The sequence below is a fragment of the Pogoniulus pusillus genome, chromosome 5 (assembly GCF_015220805.1).
Source record: "Pogoniulus pusillus isolate bPogPus1 chromosome 5, bPogPus1.pri, whole genome shotgun sequence".
Lineage (NCBI taxonomy): Eukaryota > Metazoa > Chordata > Aves > Piciformes > Lybiidae > Pogoniulus > Pogoniulus pusillus.
Genome location: NC_087268.1, coordinates 35437786 through 35460203, shown reverse-complemented (window position 1 = coordinate 35460203; position 22418 = coordinate 35437786). Strand labels below are relative to the sequence as shown.

At 38.2% G+C, this 22418-nt stretch overlaps 1 protein-coding gene across 1 annotated transcript in view; it reads right to left on the bottom strand.

Annotated features, from left to right (window-relative positions):
- Positions 1-335: 335 nt before the first annotated feature.
- The window catches only part of EFNB2 (ephrin B2), a 45874-nt gene continuing 23791 nt past the window's right edge, over positions 336-22418 (bottom strand). The window contains exons 4-6 of the mRNA XM_064143777.1: positions 6661-6753; positions 5790-5903; positions 336-4233 (exon numbers count right to left, since the gene is read on the bottom strand). Coding sequence (XP_063999847.1) covers positions 3851-4233; positions 5790-5903; positions 6661-6753 — 590 coding nt within the window. The 3' untranslated portion in view covers positions 336-3850. The remainder of the gene's footprint in view (positions 4234-5789; positions 5904-6660; positions 6754-22418) is intronic.

The window sequence follows — 22418 nt, the reverse complement described above, 5'->3', positions numbered from 1 at the left end:
CTATTTCTGTGGTTATAATCTCACCTCCCAGATCACCCAGACAACCTGGCTATTGCACCAAATTGAAGCTCATCGACTTCCAAGGGTGTAAGACCCCCAATGGGCTTTCAAAATTTGCTGACGTATGTAAGATAAAATCTGGGAAAGAAGCAGATTAACAGAAATCAGTGTTATTATAAGGAGCTTTCTCTCCTATAAACCACTGGCAATCAGAGTGGAGAGACAGGGAAGAGGGGCAGAGGGAGGCAGAGTTGGTGGCTTATTTATTTTTGACTTTAAAAAAAAGAGGTGGGGGGAAATCACATAAGAAAAGAAGAAAATACTTAGGAGGCAAGATTTCCATAGGAAAAAAATATTTTATTTTTTTAAGAACAAATTCAGTTTGAAACAGATGTGGAATGTGATTGTTATAATTCTCCTTTTCTGGGAACTAATCGCAATGTGGAACTAAAGCAGATTCCCAACTTATGACCGGCTAGTTGTAAAACAAAAAACAAACAAACAAACAAAACAATACCCAAAACAAACAACAGAATAATTAAAAAAAATAAAACAAACAAAAAAAAAACCAAACCAAGAAGAACAATTATTTATAACTCAAGCATAATACTGTGTTACTTACAAACTGGACAGTGAAATTCTTAAATAAATATTCATGGTACACAATTTCAGCACAAATATGCGGCGATTTGGCAACCTTTTATACCATTTTTTTTCCTCAATACAGTGCAAAGGGGAATGACACTGCTTTTAAACAAGCTGTAGCTAAATACATTGCAAAATTCAGATTTTATACAAAACATCTTGCTCAGACTTTATAAAAAACCAACATTGCTCTATATACACAATCTGGTTAAGAAAAGCCATTTTTTGTCTTAATTTTAATGTTTTTTTTTCTTTTTTTTTAAATTATTATTTAAAAAGGTGAATAAGGCTACTGTAACACCCCAAATCCATATACAGTAAATCTGAACCTATTTACAGCATCTTCACTTAAACATGATGGTGCAAATTCCAAGTCAGGTGACTAGGGATGATCATACAAGCAAGGCATTTACAGTAACTTTTCAAAGCTGGACCAACGTCAAAGAAAGGAACAGTTGGTAGATTGTCATAATTCTGCACCAGACACAAAACAGACGCACAGTACATTTTTTTTTTCCAGTTGGTTGCAGGTTGCTCTTGAGCAATTCATCTGATTTCTTTTTTTTCACAGTTTAGTACATAACTAGAATGTAGCCAACTGATGAAGCATAGATTTGACTTAATAAAGATAAGTATCAGCAAACTCATCTTTTCCCTTCCTTCCCCTCCCCCAAAATAAAATCTTAATGACTTACAAGAGAACCTTGTATGGATGGATTCACAGAAAGGAAGGGTTGTTGAAAAGAATTACATATGTACTGTAGTTAGTCACCATGGTAACCTTCCACAGAACTATGGGTTAGGTTTTTTTTTGCTATGTTTCTCTCGTTTGGACCAACATCCCAACATCATTTTCAGGTTCAGGAAACAGAAAGAGTGATCATTTCTAAGATTTTTTAAAATTATTATTTTTTTTTCTTGCAGGTGCTCACTGGAGGTCTGAGAACCCCAACATGCTGTTGCTACATTTTCTTTCCAAATCAGAAAGCAAAGTGTTACCATAGTAACATGACTATGTTAGAAATGTCTATTTGCATAGCACATATAAAAGTAGAGGATTTTTTTATTTCCTCCCCAGGGTGGGAGCTTTAAGAGAATAGCCATGCTAAAGAGGAAACTTTAACCTGAAACCCCCCTCCTACAAACCGCAATGAAATCTACAGAACACATCAGCCTGTAAGGCAAGGGAAAACAACACAGAAAATAAATGCCGGCACATCTTGTCATTGTCAAATATGTGATGCAGTAGTATTGGCTTGCTGATAGTTTGGCCCTTTTATTTCTAAGTTTTCTCTTATGAGATGCTTTGGATTATTTTTCTTGTTGTTGGTTTTGGATGGCTGCTGTTTTTCCCAGAAGAAGTATCTTTTTGATTTTGAATGCATGTGAGTTTATGTGTGTGTATGTGTATATATATATATGTCTATGTGTGTACAAGCATATATATGGATGCATAAATACATATACACATATGTATACACACACACATACATATGTGAAATGATGACAAGTTAAGACTATTTAATTGCTGCAAATGAATTTCACATCTTCTGGTGTAGATGCTGTGCAATCTCAAGATATTAGTTAAAAGAAAGTAAACCAAAAGAAAAAAGTAAGAAAGAATGAACAAAATACTCTCACTTTATACCCCTTGTGTTCTATACACCTACTATAAATAAGACATATCTTCCTTCTCCATCTCAGTGTCATAATTTACTTTAGTTTATTCTCATGGACTGCAAGAAGTTTGCCATATGTGCTTTAACTTTGCAACAGAGCACCAACGAACATCTGTGTCAGTCACAGTACCTACACTCACCGTGCAGGGGCAACACTACAATGAACCAAAGTGTCAAAAGACTCAGTCAGACAGAAATTCTGTCTTAACTTTTAGAGATGAGAAAGGTTTGGTTTCTTTTTTCACAACTTCACCAGTGATAGAACCAGCAACAGCTCATTTGACCCATTGGCTTATAATCATCTTGGTCAGATTTGGCTCATCTGATATTTTATTAGATGCACTCCCTGTGATTAGTATAATGTGATAGTATAGCAGCTGAGCCTGCTTAAAAGTCATCCAAAGCAGACTACATTTTCACTACAGCTTCAGAGCTGTATATTTTATTGCCAGTACCACAACAGCCCTGCCCTAATATATCCTCAGCGGCCTGCTATTGTCTTGTCCTCTCTGAGCTTGTTCACTTACTAACAACAACCCTTTGTCCTACTGTATTGAAGGTACTATTATTTTCTGCACACTGGTGTTTGATTATCACAAATTCCTTCAAATGCAGCCCTAATCCACTGCGTATGCTATTGTCTCCTCCTTGCCTCTTAAAACTGAGCATACCAAAGTGCTGTGCTACCTAAATGGTTTTGTTTTCTTTTCTTTTTTCTTCCCAGCTTCTATTTTTGAGGCAGCAGTATTCAACTGCACCTGCAGTCAGCCCTTCCCTGCACCACCCAGTCCTGCTTTTGACTTTGTTTACGGCCTAACTTTTTGGCTGGAAGGCTCCTTACTACCAAACACGATTTCTATAAATGCATTAGCCCATTCAAGTGAGGCTGCTGTAGCAGATGGATGGAGCACAGATCTCCAAACATTAATGTTTCATTAGTGATTCAGGAGGTGGAGTGAAAGGAAATTTTATGTGAAGGATGGCAGAGCCCTGGATAACAGAAACAAATGGAACAGTGACGGACTAAAAGCAAGAGAACTTTAACCAGTCTTACTTAGACACTAAGGTCTGTGTGACAAATCCAGTATGCACTGTGAGAGACACACAAAAGTCAGAAGATTGAATTTCAAGCTTGGTATATCCTAGAGCACCTTCTCAGGATGCCTAGAACTATTAGCATCCACAGATCATTCCATCTTTCCTTGGCTTTTGTACATGCCTGAACGCCCGCAGCACATGGCTTTGAGGATGATGAATGTAACAAGAGTACAGCAATCAGAATGGGCATCTTCTACGTAAAAGTCTTCCAGCTTTTAGTGAATACTTATTCACCAAGATAGGAATTCTACAGACTAGGTAAGCTGTCCAGCTCGCGTCGGCTCCTGGATAAAGAGCTGTCACCTTCTCCCCCCTGTGCTTGAGTCAATGCTAGCACACAAGGCATCATTACAAACCCCAACAGAAAGCATTTGACCAGTGAGTTTCCTCTACAAATCAAATGTACCACAGAGTTGGTTGTGTGTTTCTCAGACCTTGTAATAAATGTTTGCTGGACTCTGAGGAGGCATCTCTTGAACTATGTACACTGGATGTCCATAGTCGCCGCTGACCTTTTCATAGTGAGGGCAAAAGACACTGTCTGCAGTCCTTAGAGGAATGATAATGTCACTGGGCTCAGAACCATTGTTGTTGCCACTGCGTTTTGGGGTGGCTAATGTACTAAGTGAGAGAGTTGTTGTGTGTTGCGGGGAATGCTTCCTGTGTCTTCTCCGGTACTTCAACAAAAGAACCACCAAAGTGATGATGATGACGATGAAAATGATGCACCCTGACGCAATCCCTGCAAATAAGGCCACCTCTGAACCCAGTATACTGGAATGCCCAGCCTTACTGCCATCTGTGCTAGATCCTGGAAAGAATGGAAATACAACAGACAAAAGTTATTGCCATCCTGTGACCCATTTACGCTGCTTAAAAATGTGTAGAGTAAGCAAGACTGGAAGAATTAACTGACGGCTAAACTTTGACAAACCAATTACCCTCTTAGATAGCTAAATGCAAACAGCCGAAGTCAGCAATCAATATTAAACAAGACTTTGTGTCTGTTGGTCTCACTTTTGTGCTGCTCCCAAACCACCCTGTTTCATACATCATCATCCATCACCAGCAAGGACTGGCATTGACAAGGCAGCCTTTCATGCACACCACATCTTTTAACAGATGCTGGCCTGTCCCAGGCAGCAGAGAGGGGTGGGACAGGATTGTGATGGGAAGTAACACAGGGAAATGACTATTCTCAGGGCAACTGGTCCTGTGGAGTGTCACACTGTTCTGCTATTTTACCTTCTGTGCATTGATTTACGTTAAACCACCCTTAGTGCCTCTTTACGTGGATTCCTCTTGCTTGCACATGAAACAAAGGAGCTTGAGGCAGCAGGGCAGGCAAGCAAAACGGCTATGGTGTGGATCTGCTTGTATTAACTGACATTAACTTAGAAGAAAACAACACCACCCAGTTGGTGGTCAGGAAAAGCTCAGATGCTGAACAGCCTGTTGAATCACACTGTCACATTATTTATGAATGCTCACTTGACACTTTCTCACTCGAAAATTTGAATGGACTCCCCTCACTCAGTGCTCACTCACAGGTGGTGAAATGCTAGAATCTCCAATGGAAATGGCTGAAGCCTGCTCAATGACTGCCATATCAAAGGTTCATTAGGCCAGTAACTAACAACAGAGCTAGCAATGATAACTTGCAGTCATTTTTGGGAACCCCATGATCAACTTTAAGCCAGTTTTGCTTTGTAGTGTTTCCAATTCACTGATTTTTTCTTCTGGAGACCTTAGATCTTCACAGTTAAGTTTTTTTTCCTGTTCACCTCATATCTGAAACATAGCCTGAAGATATTTGTTTGGAACTTTCTGCTTATCTCGTTTAGATAATGATTAAAAAAAACCAAACCAAACAAAAAACCTTTCAGTTTAATGAAAGATCAGCCATTCATGTGTAGACTCTATAAAGGTTAAGTTAAAATACCAGGACATTAATTATATGTGCCTTGAAATAAACTTTCTAAATGGCTGTTGAAAACCACTTGATAATGTATTATCATACAGGAAGGAAAAAAAACCCACCTCCTTCATCTGCCAGAGTACTGAATGTAAAGCAGCATTTACCATGGTAAAGCTGCTTAGAGAATGTCCTATCAAAAACTTTCCTGTAAATGAGTGATATTCTCAATACTCTCACAAGATGTAATTAAATTCTACTGCAGAGTGACAGAGGGGACGAAGCAGCTTCTAGACACCATCCATTAGATCATCAGAGCTGGCTTTTGGTCCATCTCAGCACGAAAATATTTGATTACCTGGCACTTTAATGGTAAAACAAAATGAGTCTGGGGGAAAAACGATGAGACTCCGCCAGAGCCCCATCTCTGGCAGGAGCTCCACCACACCTACCTGAGTGGTCCTTCACAAAGGGGCTGGTGGTGGAACTCTTTCCATTGGTGCCTGCTTCTTGCTCAGGCCGCTTGGTGGGATCCGTGTGCCTGGGCAGCCCTGCCGAGTAGGGATCTAGGGGAGAGAAAGACAATTCATGCAGCGTCAGCGCTTGATGGTACAGAGCCTTGTAAGATGTCTCTAGATACCTTGTCAGACACAAATGGTTTTGAACAGCAGAATCGTTATGCAAAGGACCAGGAGATATAAGAATGTAATTTTCATTTTAAAGCAAAATGGTTATATTAGTTATATCAGAGGTTCAAATTGTGAGGCCACCTGCAGAAGCTATAGGGACTCCTATAATTGGCAAGAAAAGCTTTGCAGATGACATTTCAGTTTAACTGAGGAAGCTGACTGACTACTAAACCAACTTCTACTTAGAAGAATAATTCTTTCTTTCGGCACAATCGGTTATCTATATGTGAAAGGAGACAATGAACAAAACCCCCTCTGTAATCAGAATTCATAACAAGCAAACTATAGAAACATTAGCTTCCCTCTTTTCATGTATTTTAAATAATTCTGAGCATTAGAGTTGTGGCTTTTGTTTTTAAAATAAAAATTAAAACGACTGAAATATACTACTCCCAGATGACCTTTCCTTCTAGGGACCTCTCCCATGAAGAGATCTTATTACACTAACCCTCCTTCTGTAGAAATCTGTCAGTAGCTGAAGAACAGAAAATAGGCTTTGCTTTCAGACTACGAGGGAGGAGGACCACACTAGGCTCGGCTGGCTCTCTGCTCTACACTACTAAAAGAAGCCTGAAAACTAAAAAGACATCGAGACTGATCAAAGTAATTTCATGAAACAGCAGACGGTCTTTACCTTGTCCAACTTTCATGAGGATCTTCATGGTTTTTGTCTGGCACACCCCTCCCTCCTGGTTATCCAGGCCCTCCAAAGACCCATTTGATGTTGCTAATTAAAAAAAAAAAAAAAGGAAAAGGAAAAGAAAAACAAATAAATAAACAAACAAAAAAATCAGGAAATCAACAGGCAAAGTGATGTGAACATGAATGTCTGAAAGCAGGACCTGTTTTTGTTGCTCAGGCTGACCTATGGAACGTTGTGAAATGTTGAAAGCCAAAGGAATGAATACACTGGTAAGCCATACAATATATACAAATGGTGGCATGTGTTATCGAGGTTTCAGATTTACACTGCAACCTTTTTTTCTATGCACAATTGACTGACTGACTCGGACAAAAACACAGCACCTTGCTAAAAGGTGATGGAGTCAGTTATAAAGGAAGCCCTGGCAGGCTCAGAGGAGCAAAGCACTGAAAATTCACCTCCCCCTCCCCCTTTTTTTTTTTTGCCAACAATATCTTTCTAATCACCACCTTACACCTGCTTCCTCTATTACAAATCTCCTGCTGGAAGAAGTGAACACATACAAAAGACCCAGGTGAAAGCTGAGATTCTGCACTGATTGGAAAACTATTTAATATTTTAAAGTACAATCTCACTTTTCTCAGCATTGAGGAGCCTCAGTGGGGGCGGGGGGCAGGGGGGAGAAATGCTCCATTCTCACGGAAGTCTTTTAGCTCACACAAACACATGGGTGCTTTTTCTCTGCATTTATATTGTTCTCCCTTATCTAGGTGCTGGCTGAAACCATGCAACCCGGCCACAAGCTGACACTGTAATGCGATTTGTGAGCAAAGTACAACTCCCTTGGAGAATCCAAAACGTTGAGTCATGGTCTAGGGGTGCACCCCCTCAGCTGCTAAGCCAGCTGTTGATCGCAAAAAAACCCAACAGCTGCTCTAAAACTACTTGGCAACTGCCCGGCCCTGGGCATCACCACTGCTCTACACTGAGCCAAGCACTCGCTATGCCTGCATGTGTGCTGTTGTCTCAGCCACGGTGGCAAAGCAGGGATGTCTGCTGATGTGGTACTCTGGCTTTGCTAATTAGGGAATGCACCAGGGTTTTTCCCACCACAGTTATCCTGGGGAAGCAAATTTCACCATTGTTTCTTGGAGCTATTTATCCAAAGTCCAAAACACAGGTATGAGCAGGTGCCAGCACACGCACTGGCACTGGGCCACCAGCTGGAGAAAACAGGCAGAAAATGGGGGATGATGGAGCTCAGGCGGCTGCGGTGAACTGCTTAAGCAGCACTTTCCTGCCTCTGCCCGTCTGCTTTCAGCTCAAGACCTAATTCAGCCAGGGCTTCACACTGTTTGGACCTTTGTTTTTAATTCTTGTTTCTTCGCTTTTGCCTTCCTTGGGGATTTTCTTTCAAATGCAGTCTATGTCTATTTCCCTTTTCTTTCACAATGTCCTCCTAGCCCCATGGTAGTATTTTTCTTGCTCTAATCTTCTCTCTAGCTGTAAAGTTATAAACCCCATACCGCTGAACCCTGCTTCCTAGCCTTTGATCTGCTTCTTGTTTTTGTTCCACTTCTGCCTCTTTTGTGCCTAACTCGAATTACAGCCACCATACAAACTTCCCAAAGTGTGCTTTCCTTTCCTAAAATTCCCTTCTCCTCATATGTGGTCCCTCCTAGCTCCTCCTGTTCCCTCCCTCCTAAAAAACATGACAATGCCCACATACACAACTACTTCACCCCCCCCACCATTTGAAAAAAAAAAAAAAAAAAAAAAAAGGCTTTTTTTTTTAAATAGAAAAGAGTAGAATGAGTAATTTAAGATAAAAGCCAATCTGAAATGTGCAACTGCACTGCCAGGCTCAGAAAATAATGGAGACATAGAGTTTTGCTTTCTTTTGTTTTGGTTTTTTTTTTTCCAGAGGGAAAAAAAATCAATACTAAGAACCAGTTCTGGACATAAATCAAATGTGTCTTTGTTGAAAGTGGTTTTTATGACCTATTTGCCAATGTACCAGCACAAGGACAAGGGGGAAAAAGGCAGAAAACAAAAATACCAAAGCTGAGCACCAACTCTAAGTACAACTAATATATAATGACTTTGGCTTGGATTTTTTATTCCTCATTTGTTTTTTAATCGAGGTGATGGGGGTCTCACATCTCCTTAAACACCTTTTACGTGATTTTAATCAAAAGGGTTCTGCTTCTTCTGAACATCAATGCCTTTTGATTCTTTAAAGGCCTATCCATTTAACCTACAGACCAGGAGACCTCAATAAGATGCAGAGGATGCAGACTGATCTCGGTACAGAGTAAGAAACTAAGATGGCAAAAAGAATGCAAAATGACTTCAAATACAGTCTCCAAACGGGAAAGTCCAGATGTACAATGAGTCTGCTTGTGTGCCTACACGAGCACAATCTGCCTTGCTTGCTTTCTAAAAGAATGTGTTCATAGCTTTGATGTCAGATGAATGAATTTGCAGAACTGTTCACTTTTTTCCACAGCTCTTCAAGGGCTTTTCGAAAAGCCTATGTTATAGCTCAGAGTATGTAGATTGCTACATCCTGAGAATCAGGGAATTTTCAAAGAGGAGCATTTCAGTGACAAAGCAAAGCTTCCATCTCAGCCTCTCCCTGTAATTAAACTGACAATTACCCAAGGCCACTAGAGGAAATTATTTTTCAAAATTCATTAAGACTACCGAAATATAACCTCATAGATCCCTAGTGTACCAAGAAGAAAATGAGTACTTTTAAACACATCATTTCGAGCTTTGAAAAGCTGCAAGGAGAAAAAGAAGTAACCTGGGACATCAGAGAAAACAGAATTTCATACTGCTAATGTCCCTTGACAGCTTAGTGTGCAGAAGTCAAACACGGGAGCAAGTACAAAATATTCCTCAAACATTGGCTGCCTTTTTATATTGATCTCCAAATGAAAATCCTACCCACTAGCATGTCAGATCCTCCACCACACTCACTTCTACAGGGAAGTGACCCTGTACCTAGAGCTTTACTCTTTGTGAAAGGACATTTTTTTTAAACATGTAGGTCTGTAGCAAAGAGCTCTGAGAATAAACACAGAAATGTATCACAAAATCCTCGCATGTAAAATAGAAATGCTACTCTCTGGTGTGTTTATATGATCAAATTAATCTGGTTTATTTTTATATACACACACACATATATATATATAAAAGAACAGGCTTGGGGTTTTTTCATATTTAGGTCTAAATATGGATATGTTTTAGAGGTGTTTGCTCACAAATTACCATACATGGCCCTACACGAAGAAGACTAGATAGTACTTCAATATTAACATTAATAAACATTAGTAATGACTAATATAGAGTGACTACAAAATGTTCTCAGGATCCCACATTTTACTTTGCATTAATACAGCAACAAATAGGAAACTAGAAGTTAAGTATGATGTTGCTAAAATGGGTAGCAAAATATTTTTATCTCTTTTGAGGGATGAGTACCTCTGATTTTCTCAGGCCTGTCAGCTGCAAAATTAATAACTGCAGTCAAAAGCACACTAAACTGTGTAGTCAACAGTTTATTCACTCCTACAATTAAACAGATACACTCGTTCTAAAATCTCTATTAATTTTAAGACTTCCTGACAAAATCGTTGTAATTTATAGACAGTGTTTACAGCAGTCAGTCAAAAATGATGCTCGAGTTCTGGGAACACAGATACTGTGTGTCTGCAGTCCTTGAATACAACAGCAACTTCCATGTTGTAAGGAACGGGAGTTTGGATTTTTCAACTTCCAGAAAAAAAAAGGACTTATTATGAAGTCATGGTTAAGAGCCTGCTGATACATACTTACTTTGGAGGAGCTAATATCTTTTTAGTTTCTTAAAAAACTGCCTTAAGAGATCCTCTCCCTTACACAAGAAGAAATGAAATTATTCAGATCAAAGAATCCTTCCAGCTCTGCCTTCCCTTCTTCAAAATACATTAAAAACAAAACAACAACAACAAAACCCCCACAACAGCAAAAAGCAACGAACACACACAACCTCCTACAACTCATGCAAATCAATCTGTGATGTTTTGCATGTATTTGCTTTTAAAACTTCACAACTGCTGTTCATTGTATGAAATGCAGTAGTCATAAATGCAGAGGCAGGGAATCAGTGAGCAAAAGAGAGTCAGCTGACAAGAACAGTTCCTGGCTATGATTCTTATACAGTCCCCATGGAGAGGAAGTAATATTACATTTTAATATGTCTTCATTAGATTGTTATTACTCTGCCTCCCAGGAGGCTAAGCCACTGCATGGATCTTGGCTGTTTTCGACCTATCAGGTTGGTAACATTGCTCTAATCAGATGGAGAATTAAGCAGCTTGATTTGTGCCTGTATATAGCTTTTCATTCACAAAGAGATTAAAAATGAAGGCACAGTCACAAAAATTCAACTCCTTTCACTCCTAAAAAGACACACTACACAATGAAAAAATGCCCTCACAATTACTTAAACCACCAGCAGATGAAAGTCTCAACCTCTTAATTCTGCCACAATTATTACCCACACTTTATCTTTTAGAATTATGAGAAACATTACCTACTGGCAAATTCCATGTCATATCCTTTGAACCACCACAACTTTATAACACATTTACTTCTAGAGCTTAATGAAATGGACTGCATAGGTAAAGACAGAAATTATGACAGTCATACTTAATTTTCCTATGAAAACTGAATGGACCTTAAACCACAGCCTATAGGAAAATATGTCAACTGATGGGGAAGGACACAATCAGGTTTGTCCCTCCTTAGTGGACTGTCATTTAGCAATGTATCAAAGGACATATCACTGACAAAGTAAGCAAGAATTTATTGGCGCTGGTGTGGATCCGTAAATAGAAAAATGAAAATTACAGAGGTTTTTGAAGTAGATTGTTACTTTCCAGTAGTAGTGAATGTCAACTTTTTCTTTTTTTCTTAAATACTGCTTGAATGCAGCATCAGAAAATGTTTCTCAGAATCAGAACTGAATAAAATCAAATAACCCTACTCATTTCCACTTTTCCCTAGCTGTGCTTAGAATGAAAAAGCCTAAAACACCAGTAAAGATCCACAAAAGCTTTAGATCCAATAGCAGTAAGAAGTTATTCTTAAAGCAAAGCTGCACTTCATATCCTAAGAACTCACAGGATTACTAAGTGCATGTAAAGCTTGTGAGGGTTTTTTTCATTTTATTAAATAATGGAACACTATTTTGGACAGGCATTGTGTGATTGTGCTCTGCTTTCATCTAATTTTGGTTCTTTTAATGGCTCTCCTAGTAAAGCACCAAAGAACTAATTCTTTCCCATAAATTATCTAAATATATAGGGCAGGTTTAAGAACACCAGAAATCACACGCTGTGAAACCACAAATCACAGACCACAACATGGAGGGTGTCTCTAGACCAGTCAGGGATGAAGAATAAGAAAGTTGAGGTAACAGAAGGAGTGTTTTAATTAAATGAAATTAAATTTATTTTTTAACCCCCTACACTTAGTAGCAATGCCAGATCTGCATGGAGACCTGAAACAACTGAGAAGCATTGTTCAGGCCAGTCACCAAAGAATAGGCAGCTTGGCAAACACTATGTTCTGTGAGCTGCAGCTTAGAAAGAAGATAAATACGTTAATATACTCCAACCAACTAATGTTTTACCCTTGCTTGTAGTGACAAAAAAAAAAAGACTGACACTGAAAGCTTTAACAGAAATGAAATTATCTAAGAAAATTTACCTACTGGCAGCCCCAAATCTGGACAAGTGCTAAAACTTAAATGAACAATGAATAGTTGTATGCAGTACTGTCAGTGTGCTGTCTGTGTTTAAATTTACAATAAAATCACATCTTAACTCTTCTACTGATCATATAGAGTCAAAGATCCTTAATACCAAAGAAAAAAAAAACCCTTCTGTATCTGTGCAATGAATACAACTTAGAGCACTGAGACCCTCATGAAAAGTGTATAAACAGAGTTTACCACTAATTCTGTTTTTCTTACATGCCCAGTTTTTTATTTGCTCTGCTTGCAAAGTTGAGATGGCAGCAAAATCCTGAGTTCTTCAACCTTAAGGCCATTCAGAAACTCTCAATCCCTCAACCACATTACATGCATTTCTTCAAATTAAGATAGATTTTTAAAATTAAACTAAAGCTTATGAAGTGTTTATAAGTAATTCTTGAAGATAAGACTTCTCTCTATTCACACACGAGGCAAAACTTCTCCATGAAGGGCAAGAATTCTTCTTTCTCGATCTTGCTCTTTTTAAATTAAGCCAAATATTTTATGTCTCAGAATTTGTATCTAAACAGGATTCAGGAATAGATATTCACAACAGCAAGTAAGCAACAACAACCTCCCCAGTCAAGATAAAACCAGAATAAGATAAAGTAACATAAAAACCAGGCCTTTACTTGGCCGGAAGAAGACAAAGGCTCTAAAGTGAAACTCCGATGCACTTTTCTAACCACTGCTCTAAAACACATCTTGTCCAAATGAGAATGTCATGAGTTGTGGTATTTGTGATGTGGGACTCATGATACAGGGGTTTTTTTATCATTTCACATAAAAGTTGTCACTTGTATTCATATGCTAAGAGAGGGGCAGATTTTATGGTTTCATTTTTTTCTGTGGAGGGTGTATTGTGGAGGACACAAGCAGGATGCACCCAACCAGTTCTGTAATATTAAATACCTTTCTATATGTCAACTTTTTAATTCCAGATACACATATGGAAATCTGCAGACTTTCCTTCTTGCCTCTCATGTATCTAAACTGAGAAGTGCTGCCCAAGTATTAAGAATAATATAGGGAGAGAGTTGTTGTAAATAACTTCTTTCCTATTCTTGGAATGATTCTATTCCGAGGAGTCCGTGTCCAGGGAGACACGACAAAATATAACAAGAATATAGGAGGTAAAAAAAAAACTAACAGCTCTTTATGCCAACAAAGTCTTTCCATAAAGGGAAACAGAAACTGAGTAAGATGAAGTAAGGAAGTATAAAAAAGCCTATGAGCTTCAATGAGATTCTGCTGCCTATCATTTTAAAAACAGCCCCATTTAATCTATGGGTTAAGGAAAATCACAGATGAAGTGTACTTAATGGTAACCTATTTGCTGAATTATTATCCATTACAGAAAGTCAGAGCATCCAACCACCCCCACCAAAATCCTATTTGCTTCACTGCTGTCAAGTGTCTCTTTTCAAAATTCTCTTGGAATGATTTAGAGGTTCTATTAAAAAATAAATAAACAAAAGCATCCTAATACTGTTTCACTATGAATGACAATTTAAGTCTTTCACTACAGTTAAGCATTTGTTAAAGCTTTTCAGTTCTGTCTTTCACATACTCTGAAAAACGTCAGATAATAATGTACTGTACACATGGTTACTTATAGTTTACACTAGATTTTATATTTGTGAGTGCTGAAGTAACTGTGCCAGAAGTAAGCTCACTAATTATGATGTATTCAGTATATATCAGAAACTATGTTACAGATTACTAGCTAGTTAACTCCATCAACCACAAACAGGCATTTCATGTAAGTTTATCCACTCTCCCAGCAAAAAGCCCCTCATGGAGGAGGAGAAATCTATCCCCAGTACCACAGCATGCTTTGCTTAAGAGTTCAGCTAAACAGAACTAATAGAACCAGTTTGCATTCAAGTTACACTGATTGTTGCTAATGATAAGCAGTCTTGCTGGAAACAAAAGCAGAAGCTTTAACATTAAATGAGGACCTATTTTCTATGTTGTATAAACACAACACCATTCTTCAAGGATGTTCATATGCCTTGAAATCTCTGCCTTCTGTCTGTGGCACTTGGATAAGAAAGGGTTATGGCGAAAGTTCATATTAAATAAATAACAAACCTCTTGCTCATTCTACTGTCACTAATTGCATGCAATGATATTAATGACCCAGTAATTGCTATATGAGTAGCACTGAAGTGGAAAACATCATTTTGAGGCAGAGTTCATCTCTAGGTGGTAGGACTTCACCAGTGACTGAGTTAATGCCTAGTGACAGTTCAGAATATAACACTATAGATGAGAAAATGTGCCAGTCTCATGGTTATAACAGTTCAGATGGACATGATGTTATTTGTTTTGACCACACAGAGTCCAGGAGTAACCCTAATAAAATGCCACAGTCAGAGTTTGCCCTACAGATGAACTTCATTCCTTTCAGGAGAGATGCTCTGTACTATAACAATCTAGAGCAATTTTCCACATGTTTGCTTCAATAAAAAAATACCTTCATCTCTCCTGCTTTTGCATCAAGCGCAATGAAAGTGTGCTTTACTGCAAAATACAAAGAGTTGTTTACATCATCTAACTATCCTTCAGCAACACAGCGCTTGGCACCTTAGTACTGAGATCAATTATGATACCATTGGGTGACTGTACACTTGGCAAACACGATCAGAAGTTAAGCACTGTTTTGATTGCAGTGTGCTGATGTTTGTATTTAGAACTTGAAAATACCCATGGAGTAAAAGTTAACGAAGGAATATTGCTAAAATAAAGCAATTGCTGAATTTCCAACATTCTAGAGGATTTCTAGCTCAAATACATGTCTGAAGAAATTAAGGGCCTTAGCTTCTTTAGAAAATATCACACAGGCACATCTTGGTTAATTTTACAAATCTCTGATGCGATGTTTATGTTAATCTTCCAGTGTCTGGGATTTTGAAATGACATAACTATATGGGAGAACCAATACTTTTAATAAGTATGTTCATATAGTTTTTAATATTTCACTAGTGTTTTGATAGTATAACATTATTAAGTTTTGAGTTTGATTTTTTCCCTTTTGCAACACAAATCATTTAATTAATATCTTGATTCTGCTACCACATCTGCTGTGACAGACACTAGACAGCAAGTGAAATTGATTTTCAGTACATGCTGGGGCCAAACACCTGGAAAATGGCTTTGCAGAAAAGGCACTGGGGAGTTCTGGTGGACAGCAAGTTGACCATAATCCAGCAGCCTCCCGGGTTGCCTTTGGCTGAGCATTGACAGTAGGCAGAAGGAGGTTACCCTTCCCATCTACTCTGTGCTGATGCTCACAGACATGATAAAGGAACTGGAGCACCTGTATAGGAGGCAAGGCTGAGAACTTGGACATCGGACTGTTCGGTCTCAAGCAAAAATGCTCCAGAGGATCTCATCTGCATGAATAAAATGTCTGGTGAGCACAGGAAAGAAGGAAGGTGTCCAGTGACTTGTCAAGAAGCAATGAGTACAAACTGAAATACATGCAATGCTGTTTAAACATGAGAAAATATTTTTTATTGTGAGAGTGAGAGAGCACTGGACCAGGACGTCCAGGCAGGCTGTGGAGTCTCTACCGTTGGAGATACTCAAAACTCAGTTTGACACAACCCTGGGCAACTACCTGCAGCTAAACCTGCTTAATCAAAGAAAGGACCAGATGATTTCCAGAGGTGTAATTCAAACTCATTCTGTGATTCTGCCATCAACTGCACTGTTGTGGTCTAAAGGCATTTATGTGATGATGTGAAATACTTTAAATACAAATCCTTCTTGGCTTCTCTGGCAGGATCTGAATTCAGACTTCTGTTTTCTCTCACAGCAGCCCAGTGAGCACATAGGAACTAGTCTGCTGCTGCAGTTTAGCTATTTTTGCTGTCTTCATTCACTGAACAGAAAACTGATAAATCATGCTAACAAAGATACAAACATGCTTTTTAAAAACGCCCTTATCAACTTAATATGGACTCTTCTCCAAGAGCTGCTCAAACCACCTTAAGCCTAATCCTGCCTTTACTCACAGAAATATTTGCATGATTTCCTCGGGACTGAGAAAAAAGCAACTGGAAGACTGCCCATTAGTGCTTGGTTTTTATAGTCAGATTTATCAGAAATGAATCCTGAAAGATTCTTTCTCCTAAGTCTCCAGGATTCACTAACATCACAAAATAAAGTCTAAACAGACATTTAACCCTGTTTTTCAAGTTCTGACACTGCTTTCAGCTAATGCTAAAAACATACTTTTGTCCTTCCAGTCCAGCTGTGTAAAGACTTTAATGAAGCCAGCAATTTCAAATATTTACAATCAATTTCATTAAAGCACTTACAAACCCTTATGCAGTTCCTGGTCTTTTAGGACTTAAAATACTGTAATTCATAACAGATACAGTATAAGCAACTGTACAAGATAAAGACTGATCATTCCACTTGATGAGACAAATGCTCATGACCAAACCTCAGTACAAAATGAAAGTCAAATATGTCTCAGTACGCTAGCGTGCTTCTAATCTTCAGTTTAGACAGATACTTTCATCATAGCATGGCATGTCTCCCCAATACACACCTCCTTTATTTAAACAGTTACACCCTGCATATAAAGCATAAAATACACACTCAAAGCAACTTTATTCTGTATATAGTCCTGTTAAAGACTATGTAACTTGTCAATATAAGATACATAAATCTAAGAACATATACCACTCATACAAAATCAGGGTTTAAGCTGTTTTTTGCAAAGCACTTCAAGTGTCCCTTATTGTTGATATGTATACTACATGTATATAAAGACCTCCAAGTAAGAATATGGTATCTTTCTTTGTAAATATACTGTCTTTCTGATATGTGTAAGTTGTTCCAGAGGAACTAATACAATCAGAAAAACAAACAGTGGCTAAAAATACTAAATGAAATGTTACAACTTGTTTAATTATTATTTCCTGAATAACTTTTTATTCCAGTCTGAATAATTATTCATCATTTTCACTTGATTTCATATCTGTCTGGAATACTTGGGTTGTCCAGGGGAGGATAAATGTATTTTTTCATGACACCATCGATTAACAAACTGAGCATTCCTATTTCTCATTTTCCTCCCTTAGGAATACGGAAATAATAAAAGATTTCCTGCTGAACTATCTCTGTCTACTTTAAAGGAGATAAACGGTCAGTACTGCCTAGGTAATGGCACCAAATATGAACAAAGTCCATCAATCTAAACCAGCCTTATTCTCTTACAAGACCTGTGTGGTCTAGGACAAAACCCCAAAGGGCCATTACTGCATTAATCCTGAAGGTCTTAGACTCTGTTAGAAATCTGAAGCTGCACAGACAGTGATTTTTTTCCTCCAATAATATTATTGGTATGTGCTGTATTTCTATTTAGTTCAACAAAAGCTAAGTGGTATTGCTGATACATCCCTTAAAAGACTCTCAGCAAAGTCAAAGACTGACCTCTGGATATCATTTTACACTAAGAACAAATGATTTTCTGAGGATGAAGGAGGAGAAATGAGAGAGGAAAAAAAAAAAAGGCAATCTTTGTATAACTGGAATCAGGGTAGCTATTATCACATACACATTCATCAACACCAGCCCCATAAAAAGTAAGTGACATTTAATTTCTGGACCACAGAATCTTTAACAAAAAGCATGAACAGTGTCTTTGTTGTTGCGAGAAAAATGGAACTGAAATTCTGATACAGCTTTTATCCCCGTTTTGGCTAGTTCAGAATTAACCTCCACACAAAGGAAAACATACTGTTTCCTTCCAGGTAGCTCTCACTAGGTGTTTGGGAGCTTACGGGGGGCTGCAGACAGAAACCTACCTCAGAGAAGTGTCAGAATGCCCAGCCCACCAGCCAGATTAGCCAGTGTTTAAATTGTTTGGTCAGAATACTAAAATAATGTTTTAATGTACATTTGTTTGGCTACATAAAGAGATTTATTCTTCCCAGCTGAGACATATTTCAGGACCATCTATATTCTCCTTTAGTATGTTGTTCTTCAATTATTGCCCTTTAATTGTAACAGAATGACAAAGTGAAAACATAAAAAGCTTTGTGATTTTTTTCAAACCCAGCTAATGCTGCAATTGTGGAATGACTGTCTTGATTTTAAAAGGCACGAGCAGTGGCTTTTAAAATCAGTTATACAAAATATAGTGCTACTAGTCCGTGTAAACCTTGAAATCAGTCAGGGATCATATATATATATGTACACACAGACACATGTATGTATGTGGCCTTTGATTTAAGCCACAGGCCAATTATGTAAGTGGGTCACTTGAAAAAAGGTTGACAACAAACATTTAAGGAAAGCTGCGTATTCTATTTTGCCAGTGTCAAAGCCAATGAGCATCATTAGCTTGGCACCCTTGGATAATGAGGTTGCAGGCAGAGCAAGCATTTGAGGGGCTCTCCCTAAGATCATTCTGTTGCCCCTTCCCCAATTCTCAAGCCATTCTTTTACAAATTCTGAACAAATAAAGACTTTGTTGTGAGTGACATATTTTAATGCTGATGATGTCAGCCCATAATCTACATTTCCTTTATGCAAAAGAAGAGGTGAAGTAAGCAGAGTGCTTTTTTGGCCAAACCAGCTCAGGAGCATAACAGTGGCTCTAAGGCAAGAGGTACTGTACTGCTCCCTTACCTCTGGCATAGCTTCCCCAGGGTGTTCCCTCAGTGCAAACACCGGATACCACAGTGCTCTATCTGCTCTCTGACTAAAGACCACACGCCTTAGAAAGGGTTCATGACAACTCCTGTTCACTGAAAATAAACATCTTTAGCATACTACATATATATATATATACACACACACACACACACATATATATATATATATATATATATATTTATATATGCTTGCACTAAGTTAACATGTCTGCCTTCCATAGCAGAAATGCGACATCAGAGAGAGGTACCACAGCAGCTATACCATGACCCAAGTATTTGGCAAGATCAATCTCCCAGTATTGAGAAGATGCTCATTGAGCATTCTTTGCAATCCACAGAAGCAGAAAATTATACTTTGTTCCCTAACTATACAATGACATTAAAAGACTTTTTAATGCAAACTTCAGAGCTGCAAAACTGCACAGGCTCCTTCCTCTTAATTTTGCCCTTCTGCAGAAATTTATGTTGCGGGGCATGATGTATCTTTCTTCACATATCTAATTAAGGATTTCCTCAGAGACATGGTATGTTAGCTAAATGGACACATATTTTAGGATAATCTAACATTAATGTTTCTGAGACCTCAAGCACATTTGTCCTTCCCCAGTTCTGCTGAAATCAGGTAATTGTAGGAAAATTAATTTATTAAGTTCCCAGGATCCAAAAATTGATGATACTAAGAAAGAGAAAAGTGAGGACACTGCTACATCACTTCCTCACTTTCGCAATAAAATTCAGTGTTGCATTTCCAAGTGCTACTATTCACACAATTCCTTCTTTGGATATTGAGGAATGTTTTGTCAAGTAACTGATTAGGTTATTGTTTTAATTAAAGTACCATTAAATGTGAAAACAGGTATCAGAAACTCATCTACATTTTTACTTTTATTCAAAATTGGGAACTGTGCATCTTCCATGTGCTTAGGAAAGTACTGAGCAGGAAAGACATTCTTCTACTATACCTATCATGGATACATCTAGAAATTATGTCCTGAAGAATTCCTGTGTAATCATATTTCCCTAATGATACAGAGGGTTCAGGAAGCTGCTTCATCCTGTGTTATAACTCCTCATCACAAAATTACTAATCCCCTAATCTGAATAGAGATTTTACTGTTTTAATACAGCTACACAAACCACGTATCATTACCTTAGAAAAACAAACTGTTTTCAAATAATGGCAAGATGATAAAGGTACATGGTGATGCATGAAACACAAAAAGGGCTGAACACAGCCTGTCACTATAAACAGCATGAGATTAGGCTGTAGATGCAGCTGTAACAAAGCACTGCAAAGAAGCTGGGCTCAGTAAACTCATGTGCGGTTTGTTTGGTGCTTCTTAGTCAAAGGAATAAAAGATCATAAAATAGAATCATAGAACAAAATCATAGAATCATTAAGGTTGGGAAAGACCTCCAAGTGCATTGAGTCCAATTAACCGATCACTGCCAAGCCCACCACTTAACCATGACCCTAAACATTAGTCTACATATTTTTTCAATACTTTGACGGTTGATGATTCCACTATTTCCCTGGACAGCCTGTTCCAAGGCTTGACCTCTCTTACAATGAAGAATTTTTTCCTAATATCCAGTCTAAACCTGCCCTGGTACAACTTGAAGCCACTTCCTGTCATCCAAGTACCCGGGACAAGAGATAGATGCCCACATTGCTACCACCACCTTTCAGGTAATTGTAGAGAGACATTGAGGTATTTGCTGAGCTTCTGCTTCTCAAGGCTAAACTGGACTGGGCAGGGCAGGGAAAAGGAGAGAAGAGAAAGAGAAGGGAGGAGAGGGATCAGCATACAAGTTGTTGGGAGATGCACTGCATTCACCTTTAGGGATCTGTTACGCAACAAGTGTGGGAATAGGAATGTACACAAACGATTTATGGCCTGATCAGCACCCATTTGCTGTTTCAGGTCATGAGTTTTTGAACATAAACTACTGAAATCTTATCTAGCACCAGTATCTTAAAAATGGAATCCCAGCTGAGTCCTAGCCTGGCTTCCTACCCCTCTCAGCATTTGCAAGATTATACCACTGAATTTATTATTTTGTCCCTGAATGATTAAAAAATGATGAGCTTCAGAATGGCTGGATTTTCAGAGCTGGGGATTTTTTGTCCAACCTGTTAAAATGTATGGGTACCCCTGATAAGTTAGTACGACAGCAATACAGTCATAAATTAGCCATTTGTTTAAGTCAGAATGAGCAGGGGAAATAATATCCTATGGCACTCCACTACTACTGCAAGGACAGTGTGATTTTTGAGGCATTAGGCTGAAGGCTGAGCAAGTTCTTTCAACCAGTCTATACTGTACTCTTCCAAGAAATGCAATGTCTATTATGCTTTATTGCTATAATGAAATAATGATACAAAAATAGTGAAAATTAGACATACTAATAATTTTCTGGGTAAACTCATGATATAAATATGACAGAACTGATAGGGTATCAGAAAACTCCATTTGTGCCCATAATTTTGTTGTAATAACAGTGCCATTTGTTCCCCTACAGCTGCTCTGCTGTGGAGGTTCTTAAAAGCAGTACAAAATGCTGAACATATTTCATCATTAAATCCAACTATTTGAGTGTGGTCATTTACATGCTAACATTTCCACTGAAGTTACAGGTATCTATCGCTCAGCATCTAATTGTGCAGTTGGTAAATCTTGGTTAATCTCACTGGATTTCAGTAGGAAGTTTGTCAAAGTTAAATGCTGTGTAAGTGGGATTAGGTTCTTATATACCCCCTGACTAAACAGAGAAAGTACCTATACGAAGTGTTCTTTTTTCAAACCCTAACACCCCTCCCCCCCCCCCAAAAAAAAAGTGGCTTTTAGCTCTCACAACTGTTTATTTAGTAATTTCTATATTTCATTTTTAATGCAGTCATTCTTACTTAGCTTCTGTGATGTACAACCTATTCTATAGAGAGTGTGTGCTATTATGGATGTAACTGAAAAATGAGCATTAATCCAGATTTAGGAAATGTATTTCCATTTTAAAAAATGCTTGCTCAAAGCATTTGTAAAATTAAAGTATTTTTAAATCAGAAGCATTTAGAGTGGCATAGCTAGTGAAGCATTTAGAGTGAAATGCCTAGCACCTGTCCAATATTCAAGGAGGTGGCAGTGATGTGTCTGGGGACAAACTTCTTAGCAGAAAATGTTGTGACAACTTAAGGACTAATAGTTTTAAACTAAAAGAGGGTAGATTTACACTGGATAGAAAAAGGAAGTTTTTTATAATGAGGGTGG